General features: G+C 54.8%; 1 protein-coding gene across 4 annotated transcripts in view; it reads left to right on the top strand.

Annotated features, from left to right (window-relative positions):
• GATA4 (GATA binding protein 4) overlaps positions 1–23630 on the top strand; it is a 77733-nt gene that overhangs the window by 6653 nt on the left and 47450 nt on the right. For 2 of the 4 annotated variants that reach the window (XM_002709438.5, XM_008248879.4), the window contains exons 1-2: positions 16648–17012; positions 20349–21404. In XM_002709438.5, the coding sequence (XP_002709484.1) occupies positions 20789–21404 (616 nt within the window). In that variant the 5' untranslated portion in view covers positions 16648–17012; positions 20349–20788. Of the gene's footprint in view, positions 1–6539; positions 6565–16647; positions 17013–20348; positions 21405–23630 lie in introns of those variants that run through there. The other 2 variants (XM_051842518.2, XM_008248888.4) reach the window with 2 other exon arrangements.

Raw genomic sequence — 23630 nt, 5'->3', positions numbered from 1 at the left:
GAAGCTTTTTACATTTGGTGAGCTACTATGTATGTGACGTCCCTGGGTCAGTGTAACAGTTTACAACCAATGTGAGAATGGTGTGATTTGGATCCCATCTTCCTTACTCACTACCTGTGTTATCTTGGGAGAATTACTTAACTTTTCTGTGCTTCGATTTCTTACCCTTTAAAATCCTCATAATCCTTAGAGCAGATGGTTTTCCCAATCCCTAAAATAATCTCCACAGTTTAATATATTCAGCTGGACATTGATGCTCCCCTTGTTTTAGTTTAGCTTTGAGCTTTTTGCTTCTTAGTTATAATTTCAAACTTCCTCAGAAAGGAGGAAATTTTATAAACATATTTTAACTATCTTATCCAAAACTGAGTGCTGGTGGTAGAGATGGAAATTTTGGGTGCAATCTTTCTAGAAGGCAATTGGTAACATTTATCCCAAATCCTAGAAACATTCACACCCTCGGACCCACTCTTCCAGAAACAGAAACTTAACTTAAGAAAATAATCAGGTGTTTCTAACACATCCCAAATTTATGATTTGACATCAATTATTTATTTATTGTACTAAAAACAGAAAACAATCTAAATTATAAACAATAAGAGTTTACTTAAGTCCATCACATGGTCATTAAATTGTATTTTCTTGAGCTATCTGATGACACGTGAAGGTCTCATAGTATATTATTTTTAATAAAAAGTCATTTGCGAAACACTCCAAACAGGGTAAGGTTTGTGTTTCACAGGGAGAGGTGAGAAGCCTAATGCCCTGGGGTCTCTTTCAGGGTGGTGTGGTTAAAGATGTATTTTGTTGTCCTTGTTAGACTTTTCTGGATTTCCACTGAGCTTATGTTTATTTAACAAAAGGAAATATTTTGAGAGGGGTGAGGGGGACTGGCAGGATCCAGGGCAAGTCAGGCTTCCTGAGATCAGAGTGGTCCTTGGGCTTGTCCACTGCAGGGAACTCAGTCTGAGAGTCCCCAGAACTCTTCACCAAGGCCTGCACGGCCCATTCCTGGTGAGAGAGGGCCACAGGGGAAGGAGTGGTTTTTCCACAAAGGGCTTTCTCTTTCCCCTTGATATTTTCACAGCCACCCAGATTGTCTCAGAATTTCACTGGCAACCTTGAGTGTTTCTGAAATCAAAAACAATAGTCTAAGCTCTTGTAACTTTTTCCCTCTTCTCACAACTCCCTTTGCTAGCAGGAGGATGCGCTAGTGCGGTGGAGGGACCAGGCCAGGTGCAGGGGCCAGCTGCAGATACAAGCTTAGGCAGCTCCAGGGCCAGGGAGAGGAAAGTCAGGCCTCCAGCAGGGCCAGAAGCGGGAGACAGCATCCGGCAGGCCAGCGAGGTAAAGCTCAGAACATGAATGAAGACCAAACGAATTCTGCAGTGATGATTAATGAGTGTCAGTGCCACTTTGGAACGAGATTGTGTTCTCTTGCAGAGAAGTGAGCAGGAGGTTAGACTTGCTGTCTTCCTCCACTTCACAAGCAGAGCGTGGGGTGGTGTGCATGGGGCGGGGGGGGGGGGTAACCAAAAGAAGCAGAAACCCCATAAACTACAAGATCTTTTAAAAGAAAGTGCATTGAGCTTTTGTCTTAATGTAACACATCTCAGTGAGCAGAAGACAGAGCCAACATAGAAATAAAGAGGAGTTTCGTTTTTGCTGATTAGCAAGTAAACATTTTAGTAGATTTATTTTATTCTGCCTATAGCAGGAGATGTGGGCTGAATACGCCACTCCATCATCTTTCTCTGAAGTGCACACTTTTCAACTTTGCAGTTGGCCTTGGTTGGTTGGTTGGACAGTTGTTGGTAAGGGAGTATGAATAGAAGTTTTGCAAATGCAGAATTTTAGATGACTGTAGACTGGAGCTGGCTCCACCTCAGCTCATCTCTGCCCTTCTCTGGCTACAAAGCAAGCAGGGCCCAGTTGGGAACCACAAGCATCTGCATAGCACATTTGCTAGCCCTTGACACCACACAGGCATGGTAGCAGGGACTGTTTGAGGGGTCTCACATGGGTAAGTCCAAGATACCTTTGCCGACTAGATTCTCTGTGACCTAAATCCTCAGGAACAGCAGGTTTCTTGGCACCCATCTCTGAAGGAAATTAAAGGCACACAAAAACACCTACATATTGTATCTTATTCTCAGAGCAACCCTCTGGGGTAATCAGTGCACATATTGCTAGAGTACTCCAGATGAAGGAACTGAGACCCAGAGATGCATTGCTGAGGGTCTACTACTAAGCAACAGAATTCAACTCGAAATGCCCTGCTCTAACCAAGAAGTGCTGCCTCTCCACATGCCAAGGACATGTGAGATGGTGAACTGATTTGTCATTGCACTAATACATATTACCAGGATCCCTTCATTCACCCCTCTGAAAACTGTAGAATCAAAGGACGAAAGAGCCTCACTGCACTCAGAGCCCAGGAAGCCCTCCTCCCCACCCTTCGCCGTGCAGGTGTGGCCCAGGGAGGTTAAGTGATTTGCCAAAGGTCACCCCATAAATTAGTTGAAAATGACCAATCTCATTTTTAAAAATTAGTTGAAAGAACTGCCTACCAAGCCCATTTTTATGGCTTATTTTAAGCAGGTTAATAAGTACACCAGCCACAGCTTTAAACCCAACTGAGTAAATGCTGACACTAGTTTATAGATTGGGCAGATAAGTAGCAATAAGGAATTATTCATCTCTCATTTATCATCCAGCCTCTCCAAGGTGCAAGTTATAAAGTGAAGCAAATAGCAGTTCAAGAGCCCCCACACATGTGAGATCAAAATGGAGAAAACAGTGGTTTACAAAGTCACATGTTTATAAAGTGCATATGTCCAAGGTCTCCTGAAATGTGAAAAAGGGGAAAGATTTAGACAAATTATTTGTGTTTCACAAGCAGGTATATTTCTAATGCAGAATTCTGTGCTTGGTTTCAGATTCACTCATTTTGTTGAGTATGTATTAAATACCTATGGTATGTAGAGCATTGTGAGGGACTAGTATTATTCAATACCATTAATGTTAGCATTATTAAATACTATTTAACCACCTAGAATCTTTTCAGCTTAACGAGGTGATAAAATAAAGCATGTATATATATATACACACACACACACACATCCATACACAATTGAATCTCAATCCTTTTAGGATGAGGCTTTGCATAATGCCTGGAACCAGCTGGTGCCAGGCACACGAGGGAGGGGAAGAGTGCCTGTCCCAATGCGGTAGTCACAACAAGGAGAACCCTGAGGAGAGGGGGGTGGCCTTGCTGCAACCTTTTCCCAAGATTTCTTTATCTTTAGGAGGGGTTGGGAAATTTCATAGGCAGAGATGGAGACAGTGAATTGATGGCCCCAATTAAGAGCCTAATCCAAAAATCCCCTTAAGCACCAACTGGTGAAGAGCTGCGTGGGGAACCCACAGAGAGCAACCGTAGTTATAACATTTGCAACACGCTGAGAATGGATGAAACCAACAGATGACTTGCCTGTTTGGGAAGTAAGCTCTAACGAATGTGTGTGTGTTCTTTAGAAGGGCTGATTTATTTTATTTTATATTCTATCAATCCCAGTTTGCCAATGGTGGACCTGAGGCCCAAAGTTCAGTGTCAACAGAGAAGCAGCCAGAAATCCAATAAGTGACTTTGCTCTCAGCAGCCCAGAGGAGAAGCTGGCTGTAGCCAGCTGGCTCCATCTACCCCCCACCCCCCAACCCCCACCCCAGTGACCGACCTGCGTCCTCAGACAAGCAACCATTCATCTTTGGGCCCAGCACCCAGAACACTGCAGAATCTTTCAGTGCAAAGAGAATTTGGAAGATATTTAGTCAAACCCTTTACTCAGTAGATGGGTAAACTGAGGCTTAGGGGGTTCTTGTGACGTCACACAGCTGACCACATGATTTATGTTAAATTACCAGAGAGTGCATGCACTCCTAATAACTACACAAGGATAGCAGGCCTAGACGGGCGGACTTGGGCAATTCAGGACACTGGGTCACCCTATTCAACAGTGTGAATCAGAACAAGGACCATGTCCAGACCCCAGCCAATATGCCCCCCCCTTTGTGGCCTCATTTTTTTTACTTTGAAGGTTAGAGTGTGTATGAGTCCACAGGAAAATTGGGAAGATACTCAGCCTAGAGATGGAAGCCGTGCCTGGAGCCCATTTTGCCTCAGTTTCTCCCGAGTCTAAGGAGAGATGAAGGACTGCAGTTTCCAATGTCTGTGACTTGTGACCCTGCTGTCCCCTCCTTGCAAAGGGCAGATGCAGCAGGGCCAGCCAGCCTCCCAGACTTCTAGGCTCTTCCCAGAGCCTCCTGCTGCCTTGTCACTAATCCTCTCACCCCAGCGATTGCAACACACGGTGGAGGTTTGGCCATAGGATTCAGATTTATAGAGGGGAGATATCGGTTCCTATAGCAGCATGTTGACATGGAAAAGCAGGGCATGACCAGAGTCTCAGGGTACCCAGTCTTGGCTGTGTCACTGAACAGTCCTGTGACTCTGAGTCAGTGCACGGCCCTCTCTGGCTCCTAATTGCCTTCTATATAAAATGAGTGGATTGGACCAGAATTCTTAAGCTCCCTTGCAACTCCAGGGCTCCACATCAGTGTCAGAAAGAGACTGTTCCATGACTGATAAGTGGGCCAAAGGTATGTGGGGCCAGGTCACCCCCACCAACAGGGGCCTCGGGCCAAGGTGCTGATGAGGCATCACGAGGCCCCTGTGGGTTTGCACACGGTGGAAGGGGCCATGGCATGTGTGTTTCACCTGCATCTCTGATACGGCATCTTCAGGCACGCAGGATGAGCACTCACACTGTACAAGAACAAGTTGGAAATGTCAATTTTCTTAGATCAATTCAACAAACTTTTCTCAAACATCTCTAATATGCAAGTTAGAAACTACTGGAAATAAAAAAGATGTCGAACATGGGATTTGTGCCCTCAAAGAGAGTAAAATTTGGGGAGAGGAGTAGACACACAGAGTTGCAGAATGATTAAGCTCAAATACAGTATGTTGAAGGATGTGAGACCAAAGAGGGAAAGACATTGATTCCGGAATGGTGATGGGAACTTTGAAAAAAGAAAGATATAAGTAGGATACATGCCTTCATGTCCCTTCTACATCCCTCAAAATTCCATTCTTGAGTTCTGAAATCAAAGCATGTGAATTTCAGTCTTGGCTCCACCAAGTCTCCAGCTGGGCAAGCTACTTAATCTTTTGTGCCTTAGTTTCTTCATCTATAAAGTGGGGGGAATAAAGTGACTGTGTAGATAAATGAGGCACCGCATCCACACAGCATGCTTGGCACCAGGCCTGGCACACAGCAATGCCCAGGGCTTAGTTGTTAACAAACGTTTGATGAACGTTTTTCATCTGTAGTTCAATCCTTTTATCATACTTATTTTATACTCAACTGAGCCTCCCATTGCGAGTTCTTTACTGAAAACATTCACTATCTACAGCTAAGACTGAGTTCAGACTTGGGGTCCTGGTGTCCCCGCCCTTCCATTGGGCAGGACCCAGGACCGGGAATGAGCCGCGGGCACGCTGGAGCCACAAAAGGGCACGGCCTGGTGATAACCATGTGGGGAGTTGAAAGTCACAGAAGGCTGGGGACCCAGGGGGTGAGTTAGTCCAGTCTCTTCATGTTACAAAGAAGGATGACTCGCCTGCGGTGGTGGCACTTACTGGGTGGCAGTAGCAAGATTTGAGCTCCCACCATCCTCACCCTCGGTGCTTAAACAGCAATCCACAAGGAACTCTGGGGTCACAGCAACCTGGGACTCCTCCCTTCTCCCTCCTCTCTCTCTCTCCCCTTCTCCCTCTCTCTCCCTCCCTCTCTCCTGAGAGAGAAAAATTCTTGAGCCTCCTAGTAGCATTAGCGCCCTTACCCGTCCAGGACTAGCAACCGATTCAAAGCGCGTGGGGGCATCTTAGCCACTAAATGCTTCGTGCTGTTTCCGGGAGCGCTTTGCGGGTAGCGTGTGTCACCAACACAGCAGGCAGCCCTCAGGACTTCCATTGCAAGGGCAGGGAGAGCCTGGCGGCCTCTTTCTGCATCTGCCAGGGTAATGGGAGCAAAGAACGAGGCGGGGACCAGAGAGGAAGGTGGAGGTGGGGGAATGAAGCAGAGAGGCTGAAAATGAACTGAACTCCATCCCGGAAGGATTCAAGGGTGCTCACTGTTAGCAAGGATCACGTGCTCAAGGAGAACGTCAGATACGTGCAAAAAGGACAAAACACACCACCAGGAACTTGACAGTCCTCACGTAGGTCTATGCTTTTTACTTCTCCACCCATCTCACTGCCACCGTGTGAATAGTCCAGCGGCCTCTAACTAGGAACATTCGCGCGCGTCCTGTGCTGGCTGCTCTCCCGCACGGCGTAATTCCCGCGAAACTGACTTTTCCTTTAGGATCGCGTCGCATTTGCTCTCAGGCCACGAGTCCCCGCCTCGAAGGGCGCGGCCCCTTCCCGGGGGCAGGGACTCTGCTCCTGGGGGCGCACGGCCGGCGCCGCTCCTCCGCGCCTCCACCGACTCGGCGGCCAGGGTGAGAGCGGAGGCCGGGGCGGGCTCTGGGAGGCTGGGAGGGCTGCGGCGCCGGGATCCCCGCGAAGGGCACGGGCGAGCCGGGGGCGGGAAGGAAGCGGGGCCGGCACACCGGGCGCCAGGCCGGGGAGGCGCTTCCGCGCCCGCCACCCCCTCCGCGGAGCCGAGCGGGGCGCGCCTCGGGGCGGGGGCTGCCGGCCGGGTGCTGACCCCGAGCGCCGCGGAGTCTGCGCCCGCCCGCCGGCCCGCGCTCGCCTCCTGCCGCCTCGGGTTACGCGGCGGCCGTCAGCGCGCACCTCATCAATAAGGCCTGACAGGCCGCCGGCTCCGCGGCCATCCATCACGCCGGGAGGCGCGGGCGCGGGCGCGGGCAGGCGTGGGGCTGGGAACCTGACGGGACGTCCCCGCGTCCGCCCGGGCGAGGCCGCCGGAAGAGTCTGCAGCGGGCGTCCGCGCGCGATGAGCCAGGCTCGTGCACGCCGGGGGCGGGGGGATTCCCCTGACAGCCCCGCGTGGCTCGGAGGCAGCATTTTACTCACACTGGGCCTTTCACAGACAGGCTCAATTTTGGTTGAAGATCCGTACGGGAGATCAGCAATGGTCCAGCACAATCGGTACACTCCCCAGAGGAGGAGACTGAGGGCGAGAGTGGGGGGCGAGTGTGCCCCAGGCCGCATGGCTAGGTGGTGACCAAACCGTCTCTGGACAGCCGACACCACGTTGGCACCCAGCGGCAACCGTGTCGGATGTGCGTGTTTGGCACCAAACGTGTGACAGCGCAGGATCGTGCGTCTCATCAGATTCTGGCTGTGCCTCGGTGCGTGGACAGTGCAGGGCGCGCGCCATGCTTGCCCTTCACCCAGGCCAGCCCGTGTGTGTGTGTGTGTGTGTGTGTGTGTGTGTGTGTGTGTGTGTGTGTTGAGAAGAAGACAGACGGGACCGGAGGTAAAAGTACGGAGACCACACCGGCACATTTTAAAAGGGTGCATTTAGCGTTCCCAGTCCCAACTGCCCTTTTCCCTAAGGAGGTAAGATTAGGGTTTGCCTGTCCCAGCCCCTACTCCTGCTTCTCTCTGCTGGCCTCTTCCTTGCTGGTCTGACCAGCTTGAAGGTGGAAATTTGTGTGCCTCCCCATGAGTGTTCAGAGTATGGATTGCAACACTTACAAGGGAACTCAAATAACTCAGAGGACTTTGAGGTTGAAAGAATGCAAGGTCGTCCCGGAGTGCAATTCCTTTCAGAAGAGGGAGACTGGGGCCCACACTGTTGCCCCTCATTTATTCACGGCAGGGCCCCCCCAGGAATCCCTGCCTGGTTATTTTTGAAAACAAAACATTTTTGATTGATTTTCATGTAATTGGAAGGCAGAGAGATGAGGAGAAAGAGATGGCGAGAGCAACTATCTGCACCCCCATCCCCCAATTTGCCAGGCCATTCCTGCATCCTTTTCACTTTTCTCTTTCCTTTCCCACCTTTTGGCCCTTCTATTGCTTAATTAGCAACCTCTCCAATGGGAGGGCTGAGAGGATCAGGAAAGAGGACCAAGCCAAATTGTTTACTTTGTTGTGAGCAGGAAACACAGCATATTCTGTGAGTTTTTGTTTTGTTTTATTGTTGTTGGTAGTTTTTTCTTAGCATTTGTGTTGTTGGTTTTTAATTCAAATGTAAATGATGATGTTAAAACCAGTGACTGATGATGAGTGTCTGTTAACCTTTGTATTATTATTTTCTTTCCTTAGTTTGACTAGAGTTAGAAACAATGATATTATCAACAACTCTGGAAAAAGTAGAAGCAATCTCTCTCTCACTCTCTCTCTCTCACACACACACACTTTTTTTTTTTTTTTTTTTTTTTTTTTTAAGAAGCCAAGCTTCTAAAGCCATCCTGTGATCCAGATAGGCAGGCAGTCAGTGGCTGTGGGGCTGTTGTGTGCTGTTCACTATACTGTCATAGTTGTGAATACTGCACAGCTGTGTGGCTTTTTCTGGCACAGAGCACACTTTATCCCTGTTCCCCTTACCCTGCATGGCAGCCCACCCATGTGGACATGGTGAACTGCAGCCGAGTGCAATTAAACGACTTAACTGTCCAAGCCAAAGCTGCTTCTTCCACACAGCTCTCATCAGGGTTGATTCTAGTCTGGTACAGGAATGCCCATGTTTCACTAAATGCTGTTGCCTCAGTCCATTCGAAAATACAATTCTAGTTTCAGGAGCAAACACATTTCTCCTTCAAGGCCAGTCCTTGGCTTTCACACCCTCATGGGACCAGTTAGACAAAACCCAGTGTCTGCTGACTGCCTGGGTCCTCCCACCCTCTAGCACCCTGTGGGGGCAGTCAGCAGGTTACCGAAGATGACTTAGCAATTCCTGAGCCATTTGGCCCTCAGGATGCTAAAGCAGGATGATTCTCCAGTGCCACACCCCTCACCCCCAGTCTACTGGGAATGTGAGTGTGGTTGTGTGTGTTTTAGTGTCACACGTGTTCGCTGGAGCTGTGCCCAGGATGGACTGCTGTGGTTATTCACGTGGACCAAGGATGAGCAATAGGGAGGATCAGCCTTGGAAACTGGATCCTTTAAAAAGAAAGGCATTGCTTTCTTCTGCATATAAATCATTCTGCTGAAGTGCTGTGGGTGGGAGTGAAAGATGTACCAGGGATGTGGAGTCTCACTGGAGACTGCAGAGGGGGTGGAGAGATGGGGGCAGGAGCATCTTACCCGGTTTTCTCAGTTTAATAAAGATTTATGGAAGTGTAATTTACACATAGCAAATTCACTCCATGTAGTGTGCAACACTTACACAAATTGTGTAACCACCACCACCATCAAGATATTAGAGTAGTCGCAGCACTCCCCAAATTTCCTCCTCCCCCTGTTGTAGTCAACCCTTCCCCCAATTTCCTGACCCCCCCCCCACCCCTAGCCTCTGGTCTGTTTTCTGCCCCCTCTGGTCTTTGGAGCCTTCCTTCACTTAGCTGGATGCGTTTGAGATTCAGTCTTGTCACTGGATGTGCTTGTAATTCGTTCCTTTTTGTAGCTGGGTAGTGTTTCATTGTGCATTGTACATGAGTTTATCTACTCCCTACTTGGTGGCCTTTTGTGTGGTGTCCAGTTAAGGAGAATTGTGAATAAAGCTGTAGACTCTGACAATTCCAGGCATACTCTTGTTGGTTAAAACAAATTTACATGGAGTACTTCTAATCCCCAGGCATATCACAGTCCTCTGCTGGACCACGTTCAGAGAATTAGGTGAGGATGGCACAGTCCTTGGTAAAGTGCTATATGGAAGGGTGGACGTATAGGGGAGAGAAAAACTGTAAAATCAGAACTAGCAAGGTGGAGTAAAAACAAATACATAGTTATTGAGAAATTGATCAATCTTGACTGACAAGGCAAGTAAGCCTCACTCTAGGCGTGCCCCACTGCCCCTTCAAAGAGAGTATGGCACTGGGCAGGTGTGGGGGAGGGGTGGGAGAAGCCCCAGTCCCAGCCAGAAGTAGTGTGTGAAGGGGAGGGAGGGAGGAGATAAGATCCAGAGAGACTCCTGGTCAGTCTGCATTTGCAGAAGGGAGCGCCTGCCAGCTCCCCTCTGTCCACGGGCCAGGTTTGCATTTCACGCAGACTTTGCTTGTGACTTTTCTCCCTTTGGTACCCTGCCCTCTGACAGTTCGCTGCTCATTAGCACCTCTGGCCAAGGGCAGAGGGGACTGCCAAAGAAGTCAGACTTCAGCAGTAAAGCGTCCCGGTCGTTCCACACCACACACACGCACACATAACTAAGCTGGGGAAAGCTGAAACCGGCCGCCCCGAAACGGATGGGAGAACCTTCCACTCTGTTTTCTCGCTGGGTTCAGAAAACGGTAAATACCCTTTTGTCAGAAAGAGGACTGTCTCGCTAGTGCAAGCTTCATGCCTCCCCTTCCTTCTGCCCTTCAAGAAGTCGGTGATTTCCCAACAAGAAGCACTTCGGAGCTGCGGCGGTCGGAGACGTAGCTCCGCGGGCACCTGCTGCCTAGCGGTGGGAGGGGAGGGCATGTGCAGCTACCCGACTGCCCACGGCCACGGGACCCGGGAACGACCCGGCTGACTTCTCAGCGGCGAGGAGGACAGCAGGGCCGCTGCCCCCACCCCCGCTCCGCCAGGGACGCCAGCCCCTCCCGGGCTCCGGTGGACCCTTGGCGGCGGGGAGGCTTGGGGGGCGAGACGCTGTTTTCGCACTCTGGCTTCGCGCTTCCTCGACACTTTCCTGTCTCTCGCCCGGCCGCGCCAGGTCGCGGCGCCTGCCTGGGCGTCTTCCCCAACTCGGGGTCACCCAGGGCTCCGGGGCGAGGGGAAGGGTGCCTGGCGGATGGGGCGTTTCGGCCACCTCGGGGTGGAGGAGGGCGGTGCGGAAATGAGCCTGAGCTGGCGCTGAGAACGCCAGGTCTCCGAGGGCCCCACCAGTCCCCAGATCTGTGCACCGGTACCGGCGACTGGCAGTGCCCTGCCCACCACCGCCACCGCTGCCCTCGGGGAGGGGAGGGGGAGCCTTCAGCAGTGGGCCCAGCTCTCCCATGGTGCTCTCCTCCCCTCCCAGGCCGGACCCCTTTCCTGCGGGCCTGGGGGAGGAGTCTCCCCCCCCCCCCAACGCCGCCCAGTCCCTGGAGTCCTAGCTGGCCTTCTTTCCCAGGGTCTGTGCCTGCCCTCTCCACCCGCTGCTATTTTTCCTCACCGCTTTCGCCGTTAACACCCTACAAAATGGACTTTACATTCTGTCACAAATTGTAAGGTCCCCAGGTAGAGCTCAGGCCTCCAATGTTGCTAGCATGGGTGCTCGATAAATATAGACAGAATGAGCGAATGATAGTAAACGTCAATTGAATGGATGAGTGGATGAGTGAATCCCTCATCCTTGAGTTCTCAATGCCCTCTGGGTTCTCTTCTCTCCTGGTCTGGCTGCTTTCTGCTTTTCCCCCTTTTCTCTCTTTCCTTTCATTTTTCTGCCACACACTCCCTCACCCCATTTTCTTCTCAGCCCCAGTGCCTGCCTTGATCCCTTGGTCCTCCTCTGAGCTGTTGGAGGAGGTGCACCTGGTGACACAGAGCCTACCTGGTCCCCCAGCCAAGTACTACTTCCAGAACCCTGCCTGTGTACCCAGATATCCTTGGTTTGTAAACTCCAGGCTCCAGGGACCTCAGGATGTCCCCGGGATAAGCCCAGACTGCGGGTGGCTGCAGAGCTGAGCTGGCAGATGAACCCGCAGGAGGGATTTGGGTCACCTGGACCCGGACCGGCTCCTCCCTCCGCCTCCAACTCCGGCATCAGCCACCCGATGCGGGAATGTGGAGGCGCTGTGCACCTGTGTGTGCTTGGCCGCTTAAAGGCAGCTCTCAGCAGCCTAGAGAAACGCCGTAAGCAGCCGTGTTTGTTATTTTCGTTCCCTCAATTATTGAGCACCTACTGTGTGCCACCCCTGGACGCTGCCCTCACCGAGCCTGCCCTCCGGGGTAGGACGGGAGCTGAGGTGGCAGCGCACAGCCAACTCCAGGTAAACGGGCTTGTAACCCCGGAGAACCTGGGACCTGTAATGAAGCCAACGAACAGTCCAAGGACGTTCTCCGTGCTCTTGCTCTGGGGGCAGAGCCAGCAGGTCTGGGACTCCGCAAGTCTCCAGCCAGGAAGGAAGGGAGGACACACATTGACAGACTTGGGGCCTACATCAGCAAGAGCCGTGCCAGAAGCGGCAAAGAGAAAGCTCCCCACAGACAGCTCCCAGAGCCTGCGGGCTGCAGCCGTGTTCGTCCGCCTGGGCACTGGGCGTTGGCAGCGCCCACTCGCTAGCTTTTTCAGAGGTCCTTGGATGAAGAGGAGGAGAAGGAGCCCCGTTTGGGAGCGGGGAGGAGAGGGGCAAACGCGCGGGCGTCAGCGCAGCCATCGCGCCACAGTGCTCGGGGCTCGCCGGCCCGCTGGCGGCGGAGCCGGGACTTGCGGGCTCCGGGAGCGCCGGTCCGGGACCCGAGGAGCGCCCTCCCCGCTCCGCAAAGCTCTGGCATCCTCCCAAGCCTAGCCAAAGTGTTCTCGGGCTGCGGTCCCCTTCTCCGTCCCTTCCCACTGGCTTTCAGATGATGCCACGCCAAGCATTTTAGTTGAAATGTAATTGCTAAATGTCAGACATGTTCATTAGAGGAAATTTAATTTCTGAATAATACAATGATGGTGAAAGAAGTGTTTCATGGTAGAAGGTGGTTTTAAGTAGGAAAAAGCGAGGACTGAGGGACTGGAAGCTGCCGCTGCTACTGCTGCTGGGGCTTTGCCAACTCTGGCCGGCGTCTCAGCCTCTCTGTTTTCTAGAAAACAGCCATGGGCTGTTTTTTAGGGTGAGCATGGGAATACTTCTTTCCCTTCCTCTAATGTGATCAGGTCGCCGTTTCCTAGAGGGAAGCTGTTCTGTGATCTGGAAGTCGCTGTAAAACAGGAGTGGTGTGCCACAAACTCGGTCCGCGGTGCAGGGAGCTGTTGCGGAGGTCTGTGAGGAGAGATTACCGCGTCCCTCTGCCGCGCTTAGCAGTGTTTTTTTACAAGAGAATTCAAAAGCGGTGCTGCCTCCTGTCCTCGCGTCTGTTCACCAGAGGCTGGATGCAACCGGGCTGCTGAGCTCGGCGCCCGGTGCGTCGCGCGGGGATCGCTATATGATCTCCCCACCCCCACTCCAATTCCAGGTGTGCGAGGCGCGGGGTGCAGGGAGGCAAGAAAGGTTGGTCTACGTGGTCTTCCAGCTTAACTCGTTCTTCATTCTTCCAGCAGCAAAAACAGACTCTGCCGAGCCGGCTGCGGGTGGGGGTTTTTGCGAAGGGCAGGGCAGACCCCTGGGGGGAGGTCCCAGTGTCGCCGAGAAAACGAGGAACCGCGCCGGCGGCGCGCAGGGCTGGAGGGAGGGCAGTGCGGGGAGAGGACCGGGCATTCGCTCTGCGCGGGTAGTGTTGCCCGTCCGTCCCAAGAGGCGCGCCCGCACTGCGTTTCACGCCACGGGGGTTGGCATCTGTAGGCCCCTCTTCCTGCTCTGCCTCCCTCTCTGAGTTTCTGGTTTCCGACTACGAGACTCTGGTGACCTTGGGCGCCGTTTTGCTCTGGGTGCCCTGGCTGCAGCAGACTCTCTTCCAGCGAGTAGGGAGGGCCTCGAGCCCGCAGTAACTTGAGATTGTGGACGGGCACGGTGCGCTCGGCTTAAGTAAACCCGAGCGTGTCCCCCAGGGAAATCGCGCGAACCTCTTCCTGGGAGATCCTTGCGGGTCTCACTAAATTCCGGCATCTGCTGCTTAATTTTTTTTCGAGGAAATCCACGTTCTTCTGTATAATATGCTCACAATTTTGTCTCTTCCAGAGCTCTCCCAGAGTATGGGCTGACTCAAGTCCGGGGAGCCTTAATGAGACAGAGGAACGGATTTTTCGCTGTGTCCTGGAGAGGTGGTTTTTTTTTTTTTTTTTTAGAGAGTATAGTATATCTAAATCTTGTCTTTAAAAAAATCTCGCGATTTGACGCTGGGTCAGTAGACCCAGGCCTTTAGTAAAAAGAGGTCACGGTGTTAAACGATCCTCTTAGATTATGGGAAAGAAAAGCGGAAAAGGGACGAGAGCCGGGTTAAGCAGCCCTCCCAGGCCAAGCCAGACATCCTCCTTAAAAATAGCCGAGAGTCTGAACCTCAGAGCGCCGGACCCCCGCCCCCAGCCGTCTCCAGAGTGAGCGAAGCCTGGGAACCTGGAAAGGCGGCCGGGAAACCTCTTCCAACCCCCGGGCCAGCGAGGCCTTGAAATGCTCCCCGCTCCAGGCAACGCCGGGCTCCCGCCTGGCCCCGGGGAGGGAGGGGGCGAGCCTAGGAGGGAGTGAGGGGAATAGAACACCCACAAAGATAGGGCGCTCGCCAGCCACTCCTTTTCGGCCCTTGCACAGAGGCCTTCCGGGAGAAAGCCGGAGCGCTGGCCCACCGGAAAAGCCGCAGGAAACGGACCCACGTTTCTGTGTCTTTGAGAAGCAGAGAATATTCCCGGGCCCTAGGAATTTTTTCTAGGTTTGGGCCTAGCCAGCAGCCGTCCAGCGGGAGGCGCGGGTGGTCGACCCCTCTTGGGGCCTGGCGGGGAACCTCGGCCCTGGGACTTGGGCGCCCTTGCAGGGGTCTTAGAACAGCCACACAGCGGAGCCAGCTGCTTTTCCCCACCTGCGCACAGAGGCCGCGCTGGGGGCTCTGCGAGGCCGGCGGGCTGTCCAAGGCAACTCTTAGAGCACCACACCTCGCGCTGCGGCCCATCTCAAAGCGCTGGGAGAAGCCCGTGGGGGCAACGGGCTTTTGTGCCTCCCAATGGGAAGGACTCCGCCAGCGCTAAGCCCCAAGTTCCTGACTTGTTGCAAAGAAAATCCACTGCCTAGTGTAAGTCCCCAGGCTAACCCTTTTTGCTCTCTGAATGCCATGCATGGGAGGAGGGAGAGGGAGAGCTTGAGGCCCCCGGCCAAGCGGGACCCCCAGATCCGCGGGGGCAGAGTACAGAGGCAGCTTCCGGTTCCTCCAAGTCCAGACTTTCAGTTCTCCAGAAGGCCCTCGCTGGCCCCTTCCTCAGACTCAACCCAATGAAGATGAGGGCTCCCTTCAAACAGGGCAGGGGTCGAACCCTTCCCTCTGCTGCGTCTGGGGATGCAGATCGCGGTGTGCTGGAGCTTTTCCCCCGGCGCCCGCCTCCGGGACCGGGACCCACTCTCTGGAGTTTCCTGGCCTCTGATCTGCGGGGCCAAATTCTGCGGAGGCGCTGGCTAAGAGCCGGAGAAGGGACCCGGTGCGCAAGCCTCTCGTAGTTTGCGTCTCCGGCGCCGCAAGGCTCCGGGAGCAGCTGCTGGGCTGCGGAGGCCGGGTCGGGGCGTCCAGGCCGCGTGCAAGCTCTTAGCTCCGCGCCCTCGCCGGCTCGGTTTTCTCTTCTGCGCTGGGGCCTGCTGGACCTCCGCACCTCTTGTTTAGGGAAGAGAATTCCCCGCGCAGCCGCGCTCACTTCTTCCTCTGGGATTTTCCTGAGAATTCCCAGGAGTTGGCCACCATCCCATCAGGGGGTTTCCTTACAATCAGCCCCGCGTCCTAGCCTGATCCTCAGCGACCGGGTTACCCTGGCGCGCACCGGGAGCCCATAACTGACTTCCGATTGCGGGAGCGGGTGTCGTCTGCAACTAGTTTCGGAGCAGCACAGGTTTGGTGCAGGGTGGTATCCCAGCCCCCTCCCGATACCTCTGATCTGGGAGAAACCTGTGCTCACGGAGCGAAATGCGGCCTTTAAAAAAAAAAAAAAGTTTAACCGAAAGCGTGAGAGCCACAGGCCGGCTGTTATCTGGGACTGAAGGCTGCGGTAATCGATGGGTTATTTTTACGCGGTAATAGGGCCTGTGATTGCTCTATTAACCTTTAGACCTGTCTGAGGGACTCTCCGGCTCGAAGCCCCGCTGCGCAGGGGCCTCCAGGCGCTGACGCCGGCTCCAAACTCGGGCTGACACCTTCCCCGCACCCCATTCCGGGGAGGAACCGCCCGCAGCCCCTGGAAAAGCAGCCTCCACTGAGAAGCTCCCTCGGATCGCGGGGTCACCCCCCACCCCGTCCCCGCCGTGTTCTTTCCATGGGGGCAGCAGCCACTGCAGACTGCAGAGGAAACAGGCAAAGATCAGAAGCCAGGAGGCCGCAGAAGGGAAGCGGCTCCAGGAAGGGGCGCACGTTTTGCATAAATACATAAAGCTGCGGGCTGGTGCCGGGATCCTCGGCGCCCGGCCCCTCTCCCCAGGCTCCAGATCGAGATTCCGTCTTCGGCTCAGATTCTAGCGACAAGTCCCGGAGTTAGGGTCTCGCGAACCTCCTCGGAAAGCCGGGCTGGGTCGATCCCCGTTAGTCGCGAGCGGAAACCTTCGGCCAGCGGGGCACCGGGGTGACCCGGAGTCCCACGAGCGATCGGGAGTGGAGCCGGTGAGGTCCCCTTCCCCAGCCCCGCCCCTCGCCCGCCGCCGCAGGACCAAGGCTAGGCCAGGGGAGTGGGTGTGGGAGGGAGAGGCTCATTTAAAAAGCCTCGGGGCCACAAAGCCAACCGAATCGACCTCGCGCTGGGCAGTGCGCGAAGGGCCGCGCGCTGGCGATAGCGCTTTGGTGTTTCCCGAGGAGATTCCTGCGCCTGGACTTTGCCTGCTGGGGGAGCTTTCAGAACAGCCCCGCAGCTCGGCGCGCGGCGGAGGTGCAGCCTCGGCCGCGCACCCCCGCCCCCCGCCCTGGCACGTGACTCGCGCAGGCCACTCAGCGCCCGCCAGCCCGAGCTCAGGGGCCTGGGGACCCGCACCGGCAGCCGCGGGACTCGGAGGCGGCGGGCTCAGTGGCCGCGGAGGCTCCGCCGCCGCCGCTCCAGGGGCGCCCAGGCGAGAGCGCGCAGTTCTCTGGAAGGCTCGAGGCCCGGCAGGTAGGGCTCTTTAATCCCTCCCCTGGCTCTTCCGAGCTGTCCCCGACCCTCGGCGCTCCTCCGCAGTGGTCTGCCTGGGAGGAGGGAGGGAGCCAGTTCGCGGGAAGGAGACATCGGTCACTTCCTCACGCCCCAACTGGCCGAAGCCTGCTCTGCTTTTGACTTTGGCTTAGCAACTCCTTAAGTCTAAACCGGATTTGAGGGCGCCGCGAAGAGGGCTGGTCCAAGCGCGTTTGGGGTTCTTTCGGTGTGAACTTGAACGCTGCCAATCTCCGTCCTCGTGCGCCGATTCTTCAGCCCGGGCCCGGGTGGTGGTGGTGATGGTGGCCGTGAGAAGTCGCTCTGACCGACCTACCTGGGGAAGGCCGCACGGCAGCTCCCGCTCGCCCACCGCCGCCGACTCCAGGGACCGGGGAGGTGCTCCGAGGTGGGGACGGCTGCCGAGCGGCCTGGCCTCCTAGCTTTCCTGACTGGGCTCCAGGGAAAGAAATGCCCCTCGCCGAGAGAATCCTCCCATCTACACTGCTACTGGGTGAAACTGGCCGAGGCCTGGAACCCGGGCGAGGGGCTGCGACGTTCCTCCCCGCTCGCTGCGGACCCACGGTCGCCTGGCTTTGGGCCGGGCAGGGGGTCCACTTGGGGCGAGAAGGATGCCCAGGCAGTGAGCTGCCAGCAGATTGAGGGAAGGGGCGGGGGGGAGTTTCACTCAGGAGAAAAGAATGGCTTAGTAGAAGAAGGGACCCCGTCCAGAGCAGCAAGGTCCTGCGCTGCCCGCAAGGCTGGGGGAGCGTTTCCTGTGGCTCTCAGAAAAGGATGGCTCCTACGGGAGAGATTCGCCTGGGGTGACGGTGTATGGCTCCCCCGCACTTGGAGTCTCCGGGCCCCTGGCGCGGCAGCCGCCTGCCTGCGGCTGGCGTGCCGGCTAGTGAGTGGCAGCCTTGCGCGCTGCAGGCCGTGAGCCGAGGCCGAAGCCAAGGAAGGACCTGCACACGGGCGCGAGCTCGGAAGTGTCCCACTCTGAAAAACTAGATTGGAAGAGGGTAATGTTGGCTAAATCGTGAAAGGAGAAAGCATGGCCTGTTGGCCTGCGGACTTGGGGTGAAACGGATCAGGAGAGAGAAAGCTGGGGCGCAGGCCAGCCGTGAGCCGCCGCCGGAGCTCGCTCGGCTGCCACAGCACGCCGCGGGACCCCGGTTCTAATACAGAAATAAGCAAGCATCATTTTAAGGAATAATTTCATGTCTTTCCAGAAAGGTACGGGGGGGGGGGATATTTTCTTCTCCTTCTCTGTTCCACTCATCCAGCTTCAAGGTAAATATGTCAGCCATTTGAAAAGGTGGAGAATGTCATAAAGACGTGTTAAATTTAGAATATTTTTAAGCGTTTACATTTTAAAGCTTGCAAGTTAGCACTTGTATGTATACTGGAAATTGGATCACAAAATTCTAAGTCGCCTTCCTTTTTCTGCAGTTATGTGAGAAAAGAAAATTTACAATGTTATCTTTTAGAACTGCAAGAGTTTAGTATTACAGAAAATGGGATGAAGTAGATCAGCCACTTGATTTTAAAGTTAAAACTGAGTATTTAATGAAGGGAAGGTTGCACCTTCACTTATGGAAGCACAGAGGTTGCTTGGAGGTGTTGAGATTTTGCTTTAAAAAAAAAAAAAGTTGGTGGCCTCAGGTAAAATTTTTTTGTACCCATCCTTTAACCAAACTAGCAAGGAAGGAAATGTCTCTCAAACCAATAGTTATTGTATATTTTGAAAGCAAAGAATAAAACATCTTGTTACTAGGTGCCTATATAATGCAATCCTAATAATCCTGTGATTGTTACTAGTGATGTTGCAAAAAATGCATCAGGTGGTGCATACATACTAGAGATTACATTTTCAGAATTTTCACAATAAAGATGATTGTTTTAGTAATATTACATTTGAGGTACATTAGAACTCTGTAGGTGGAACTTTGTGCTGTTATAACAGTTTAGTAAGGCCCTGTTATAAGTGCTTTAAGTGTATTAATTTATAATCCTCAATAACAATCCTCTCAATGACTACAAATGAGGAATCTAATTTTTTTGCATTTTGCATATGAAGAAACTGAGGCATAGAAAGTTAAGTGATTTGTCTAAGGTCATTCATTCAGTAAGTGGCAGAGCCTGGATTTAGTATATGGTTCAGTGAGTATCCTTGTAAGTCCACTATTCCAGTAAAACAAGAAACCACTGTTTGGAGTAGCTGCTGCTTCTTAAGGAGAAAAATGTGGTTGTAGCGGACAGCTTTAAATCCTTGCAGCCTGCAGATCCCATCCCCCATCCCCTCTAATTGTACTTTGATCCTAACAAGTTTCAAAACTTTCCAATGTTTCAGTTCCGTCTTTTGCAAAAATAGACACTTTTCCTTGGTACAGGGATCCAGAAAAGGATCTGGAAGTGCAGCAGGTGCTTCAGAAAAGGGCAGCTCCTATTTTCTCTGTTAAAAAAATCCATCATCCCATCAAAACCTAGGGTGCTCAGAAGCGTACAGTCAAGCCCCACAGACCTTTCCTATGCAGTCTCAACTCTGATTCCGCAAATGGATGGCCCTGCTGATTCTAAATGAAAAAAACTGCTCATTGCATGCGAGTAGTCCAGTGAGCGGTCCTATAAAGTGACCTTGTCCATTCCTGTCGCTTTTCTGGTCCTGATACACAATCTGCAAAATGTCTAAAATGTAAGTATCTGCAAGGAACATGGAACTCATTTGATTTGACATCTGCACGGTACATGTATGGATAAGGGGTTTCACCATACTTTTTGGGAGATTGAGCAGACACTTGCTCATTTATAAACATTTAGACTCAACCTCTAGGTTTTTCAAAAAAGATTACAAACAGAACCTTCATAGCTTGGTGGTTTTTATAAAGTTTGTGATTGTCTACCTACAGGCAATTTTAAGTTGTTTCCCGGACAGGAATTACTGGGGAGAGGTGGCAGGACTCCCCCCGGACACCCGGAACCCTAGGGGGCTTACACTTGAAGAAAAGGGTAAAAGTAAAGCCCCCCCTCCCCCCAAGCAATACTGAAATCATTGACCGAGCTCACAACCAGTAACTGCACGCCCAGAAGCGTGCGCAGGGCGCCCTCCCGCAAGGCTTGCCTGCCCCGCCGACGGGACCCCTTGTTCTGAGCCAGACAAAGGCCGCCGCTTCCCGCGTCCTACGGGGCCCCAAGCTGGGCCGCGGGGTGGGGCGATTTCGTTTGCAGTGCGGGAGAAAACAACCCAGCAACCCAGGAAAGTGGGCTGGAAAGCTCTGGAATGAACGTCTCTCTTCCTCCCTGTCGTTCCTGCTTTAGGACCGCGGCTGCAGCGAGGAGGCTAGGAGCTTCGGGGACCTGGGCTTGGAGGCCGATCTACGAACTCCGCGGGACCGGGACCGAGGCCTCCCAGAGGGCCGCGTGCGTGACCCGCAGGCACCGCCCTGGGTCTCCGGCCACCCACAGGCTCTCTGCACCGCTGGGCCCCGGGGTGGATTCGGCCCGTCCTGTACCACATTCTGGAACAACCAAAAACTCCGTTTGGGATTTTTCCCGAATAAACAAGAACCTAGAGGCTTTTGCTCAACGCTGGATGGATTTAAGACATAGACACTTTTGAGCGTCTTGGGTTTTCCCCTTTGATTTTTGATTTTTATTTCCGTGACAGTCCCTCACACGCATATTTTTATTGTTATTCTCCCTCTCCGCGTTGCTCGGAGATCTGCCAGGGCAGAGGGAGGACTCCGAAGCCAAGGACGATGTACCAGAGCCTGGCCATGGCCGCCAACCACGGCCCCCCGCCCGGAGCCTACGAGACGGGTGGCCCCGGCGCCTTCATGCACGGCGCGGGCGCCGCGTCCTCGCCGGTCTATGTGCCCACGCCGCGGGTGCCCTCCTCGGTGCTGGGCCTGTCCTACCTCCAGGGCGGGGGCGGCGGCGCCGCGTCCGGAGCGGCGTCGGGCAGCAGCTCCGGCGCTGCCCCTTCGGCGGCAGGGCCCGGGACGCAGCAGGGCAGCCCCGTCTGGAGTCAGGCCGGAGCCGAGGGGGCAGCCTACACACCGCCGCCGGTGTCGCCGCGCTTCTCCTTCCCGGGAACCACCGGGTCTCTGGCGGCCGCGGCCGCCGCCGCTGCGGCCCGGGAAGCCGCGGCCTACAGCTCCAGCGGCGGGGCGGCTGGAGCGGGCCTGGCGGGCCGCGAGCAGTACGGGCGCGCGGGCTTCGCGGGCTCCTACTCCAGCCCCTATCCCGCCTACATGGCCGACGTGGGCGCGTCTTGGGCAGCAGCCGCCGCCGCCTCTGCGGGCCCTTTCGACAGCCCGGTCCTCCACAGCCTGCCCGGCCGGGCCAACCCCACCGCCCGACACCCCAATCTTGGTGAGTACCGAGCGCGGGCCGGAAACACCGGCCGCCCAGAGCCCTGCTCGGGGCATTCGCCGTCCCTGGAGCGTGTGCCGGGGGTGGGAGAGGGGACGTGCTGGAGGCCACCAAGTCTCCCAAGACGGCACACGAAGCCTCGAGGCACAAGCTGGCGGCGGTGAAGTGAGGGTCGCCGTCATTCAGCCAGGCGGGCCTCCCCGCCAGATCCTCTTCCCCGCGAAGGTGGCGGGGTCCGGGTGAAGCCCCCGGCCGCGCCGCGCTGTAGCTGACCCGCGCGAGGCCGACTGGCACCCTGGAGGGGCAGCGGCTGGCGACCGCTAGCCCCGGGTTCCCGTTTTCCTCAGAGGCCTCAGACGGCGCTGGCATGGCTCTGAGATCTTTTGGGCCATTTGGCGGCGCCGTTGCAGGATCCCTGGGAGCGGCAGATGATTTTCCTGTGGGGGGCTTCACACCGGGAACAAAGGAGGCCGCCCGCGAGATGAGGTGGACTGGGGCCGCACCGTGTCGCCGGACGCTGCTGGCCGTCCAGGGCCAGCCCTTGTGAAAGGGAGACGGGAGTCCAGGGGCCGGGATTGCTCCTCCCTCGGCTGCAGGGTCTGGGTTAGAAACGACAGCTGTGGTGGGCGCCGTGCGGTGTTTCCACCCGACTCAGTGCGGGGACGGCGAGCGCAGACGGCGGCCACCGCCGCTTCCCTCCGGGGGGGCCGGGGTCGGATCACGCCGGCTCTGACGCAGGGAGGTGGCGAAGCCCAGGCCTGACAGACTGAGTTAACATTTACTGACTGCCTACTAAGTGCTAAATCCTTCTGCTTTTGTTCTCACTTTGAAGAGGAAAGCCTGTCCCTCCCAGGCTTCCAGGCTCAGGCCGCCTCTGAGAAGGGTCCCGGCTTTGAAGACCTTTTAAATTATTCTCTGGCCCTGGGTGGCCAGGGGAGGTCCCCCCCGGGGGCTCCAGCCAAATCCACATCCCAGGTAAACTGATTAACCGTGGTAGTGGCGCCGGGGCCGGGAAGCAGACGGCCCCCTCTGGCGAGGAGGGGCGGCCAGCGCCCGGGCCCTGCGGGCGGCCTCGCAGCAGTAGCGCATGGTGCATCTCCGTGCTGGGCGGCTCGCAGTGGGCGTGCGGGCCGTGGGGCGCCGTGGCCTTCATTCGTGCGACATCTACATTCTCTCCAGAACCGTCTCTCGTGCCGCCTCGGGTGGCACTTAAGGGGAAATGGTCCCCAGAATTCCACTTTCTTCTGATTAGGAGGCGGGAGGAGTTTGCTCGGTAACTCCTATAATCCTGGGAGTGAGAATTTGGCGTTCCGTTAAGGAAAAAAAGAGAAAGGTCCAGATTTACAATGCAGCAGCGTGGAAACAAAATGGATTTTTTGTGAGTGTGCACAGCGAGCGTGTAGATTTTTTTAAAAAAGATTTATTTATTTATTTGAAAGGCAGGGTTACAGAGAGGCAAAGGCAGAGAGAGAGAGAGAGAGGGAGAGAGAGAGAGAGAGAGAGGTCTTCCATCCGCTGGTTCACTCCCCAGGTAGCCCTAATGGTTGAAACTGCGCCAGTGCGAAGCCAGGAGCCTGGAGCTTCTTCGGGATCTCTCACACAGGTGCAGGGCCCAAGGACTTGGGCCATCTTCTACTGCTTTCCCTGGCCATAGCAGAGAGCTGGGTCAAAAGTGGAGCAGCTAGTGCCCATATGGGATGCCAGCACCGCAGGTGGTGGCCTTACCAAATACCCCACAATGCCTGCCTTCCACCCTCTCCCTCCACAGTGTGTAGATTTTTTTTTTTTTTGACAGGCAGAGTGGGCAGTGAGAGAGAGAGACAGAGAGAAAGGTCTTCCTTTGCCGTTGGTTCACCCTCCAATGGCCGCTGATCCGATCGATGGCAGGAGACAGGTGCTCATCCTGGTCTCCCATGTGGTGCAGGGCCCAAGCACTTGGGCCATCCTCCACTGCACTCCCTGGCCACAGCAGAGAGCTGGCCTGGAAGAGGGGCAACCGGGACAGAATCCGGCGCCCCGACCGGGACTAGAACCCGGTGTGCCGGCGCCGCAAGGCGGAGGATTAGCCTAGTGAGCCACGGCGCCGGCACAGTGTGTAGATTTTTAAAATGTAAGCCATACCGTGCAGAAAGTGTTCCCCAAATTCCACTGTAGTCAAGGGCAAGCTGACCTCCAAAAAGGGTCTGCTGTCCAAGCACTGCCTCTCCGCTGCTCTGGCCTCTAGGC

This window comes from Oryctolagus cuniculus, chromosome 2 (assembly GCF_964237555.1).
Source record: "Oryctolagus cuniculus chromosome 2, mOryCun1.1, whole genome shotgun sequence".
Lineage (NCBI taxonomy): Eukaryota > Metazoa > Chordata > Mammalia > Lagomorpha > Leporidae > Oryctolagus > Oryctolagus cuniculus.
Note: the sequence above shows the minus strand (reverse complement) of the source record. Positions and strands in the feature narration are given on the sequence as shown.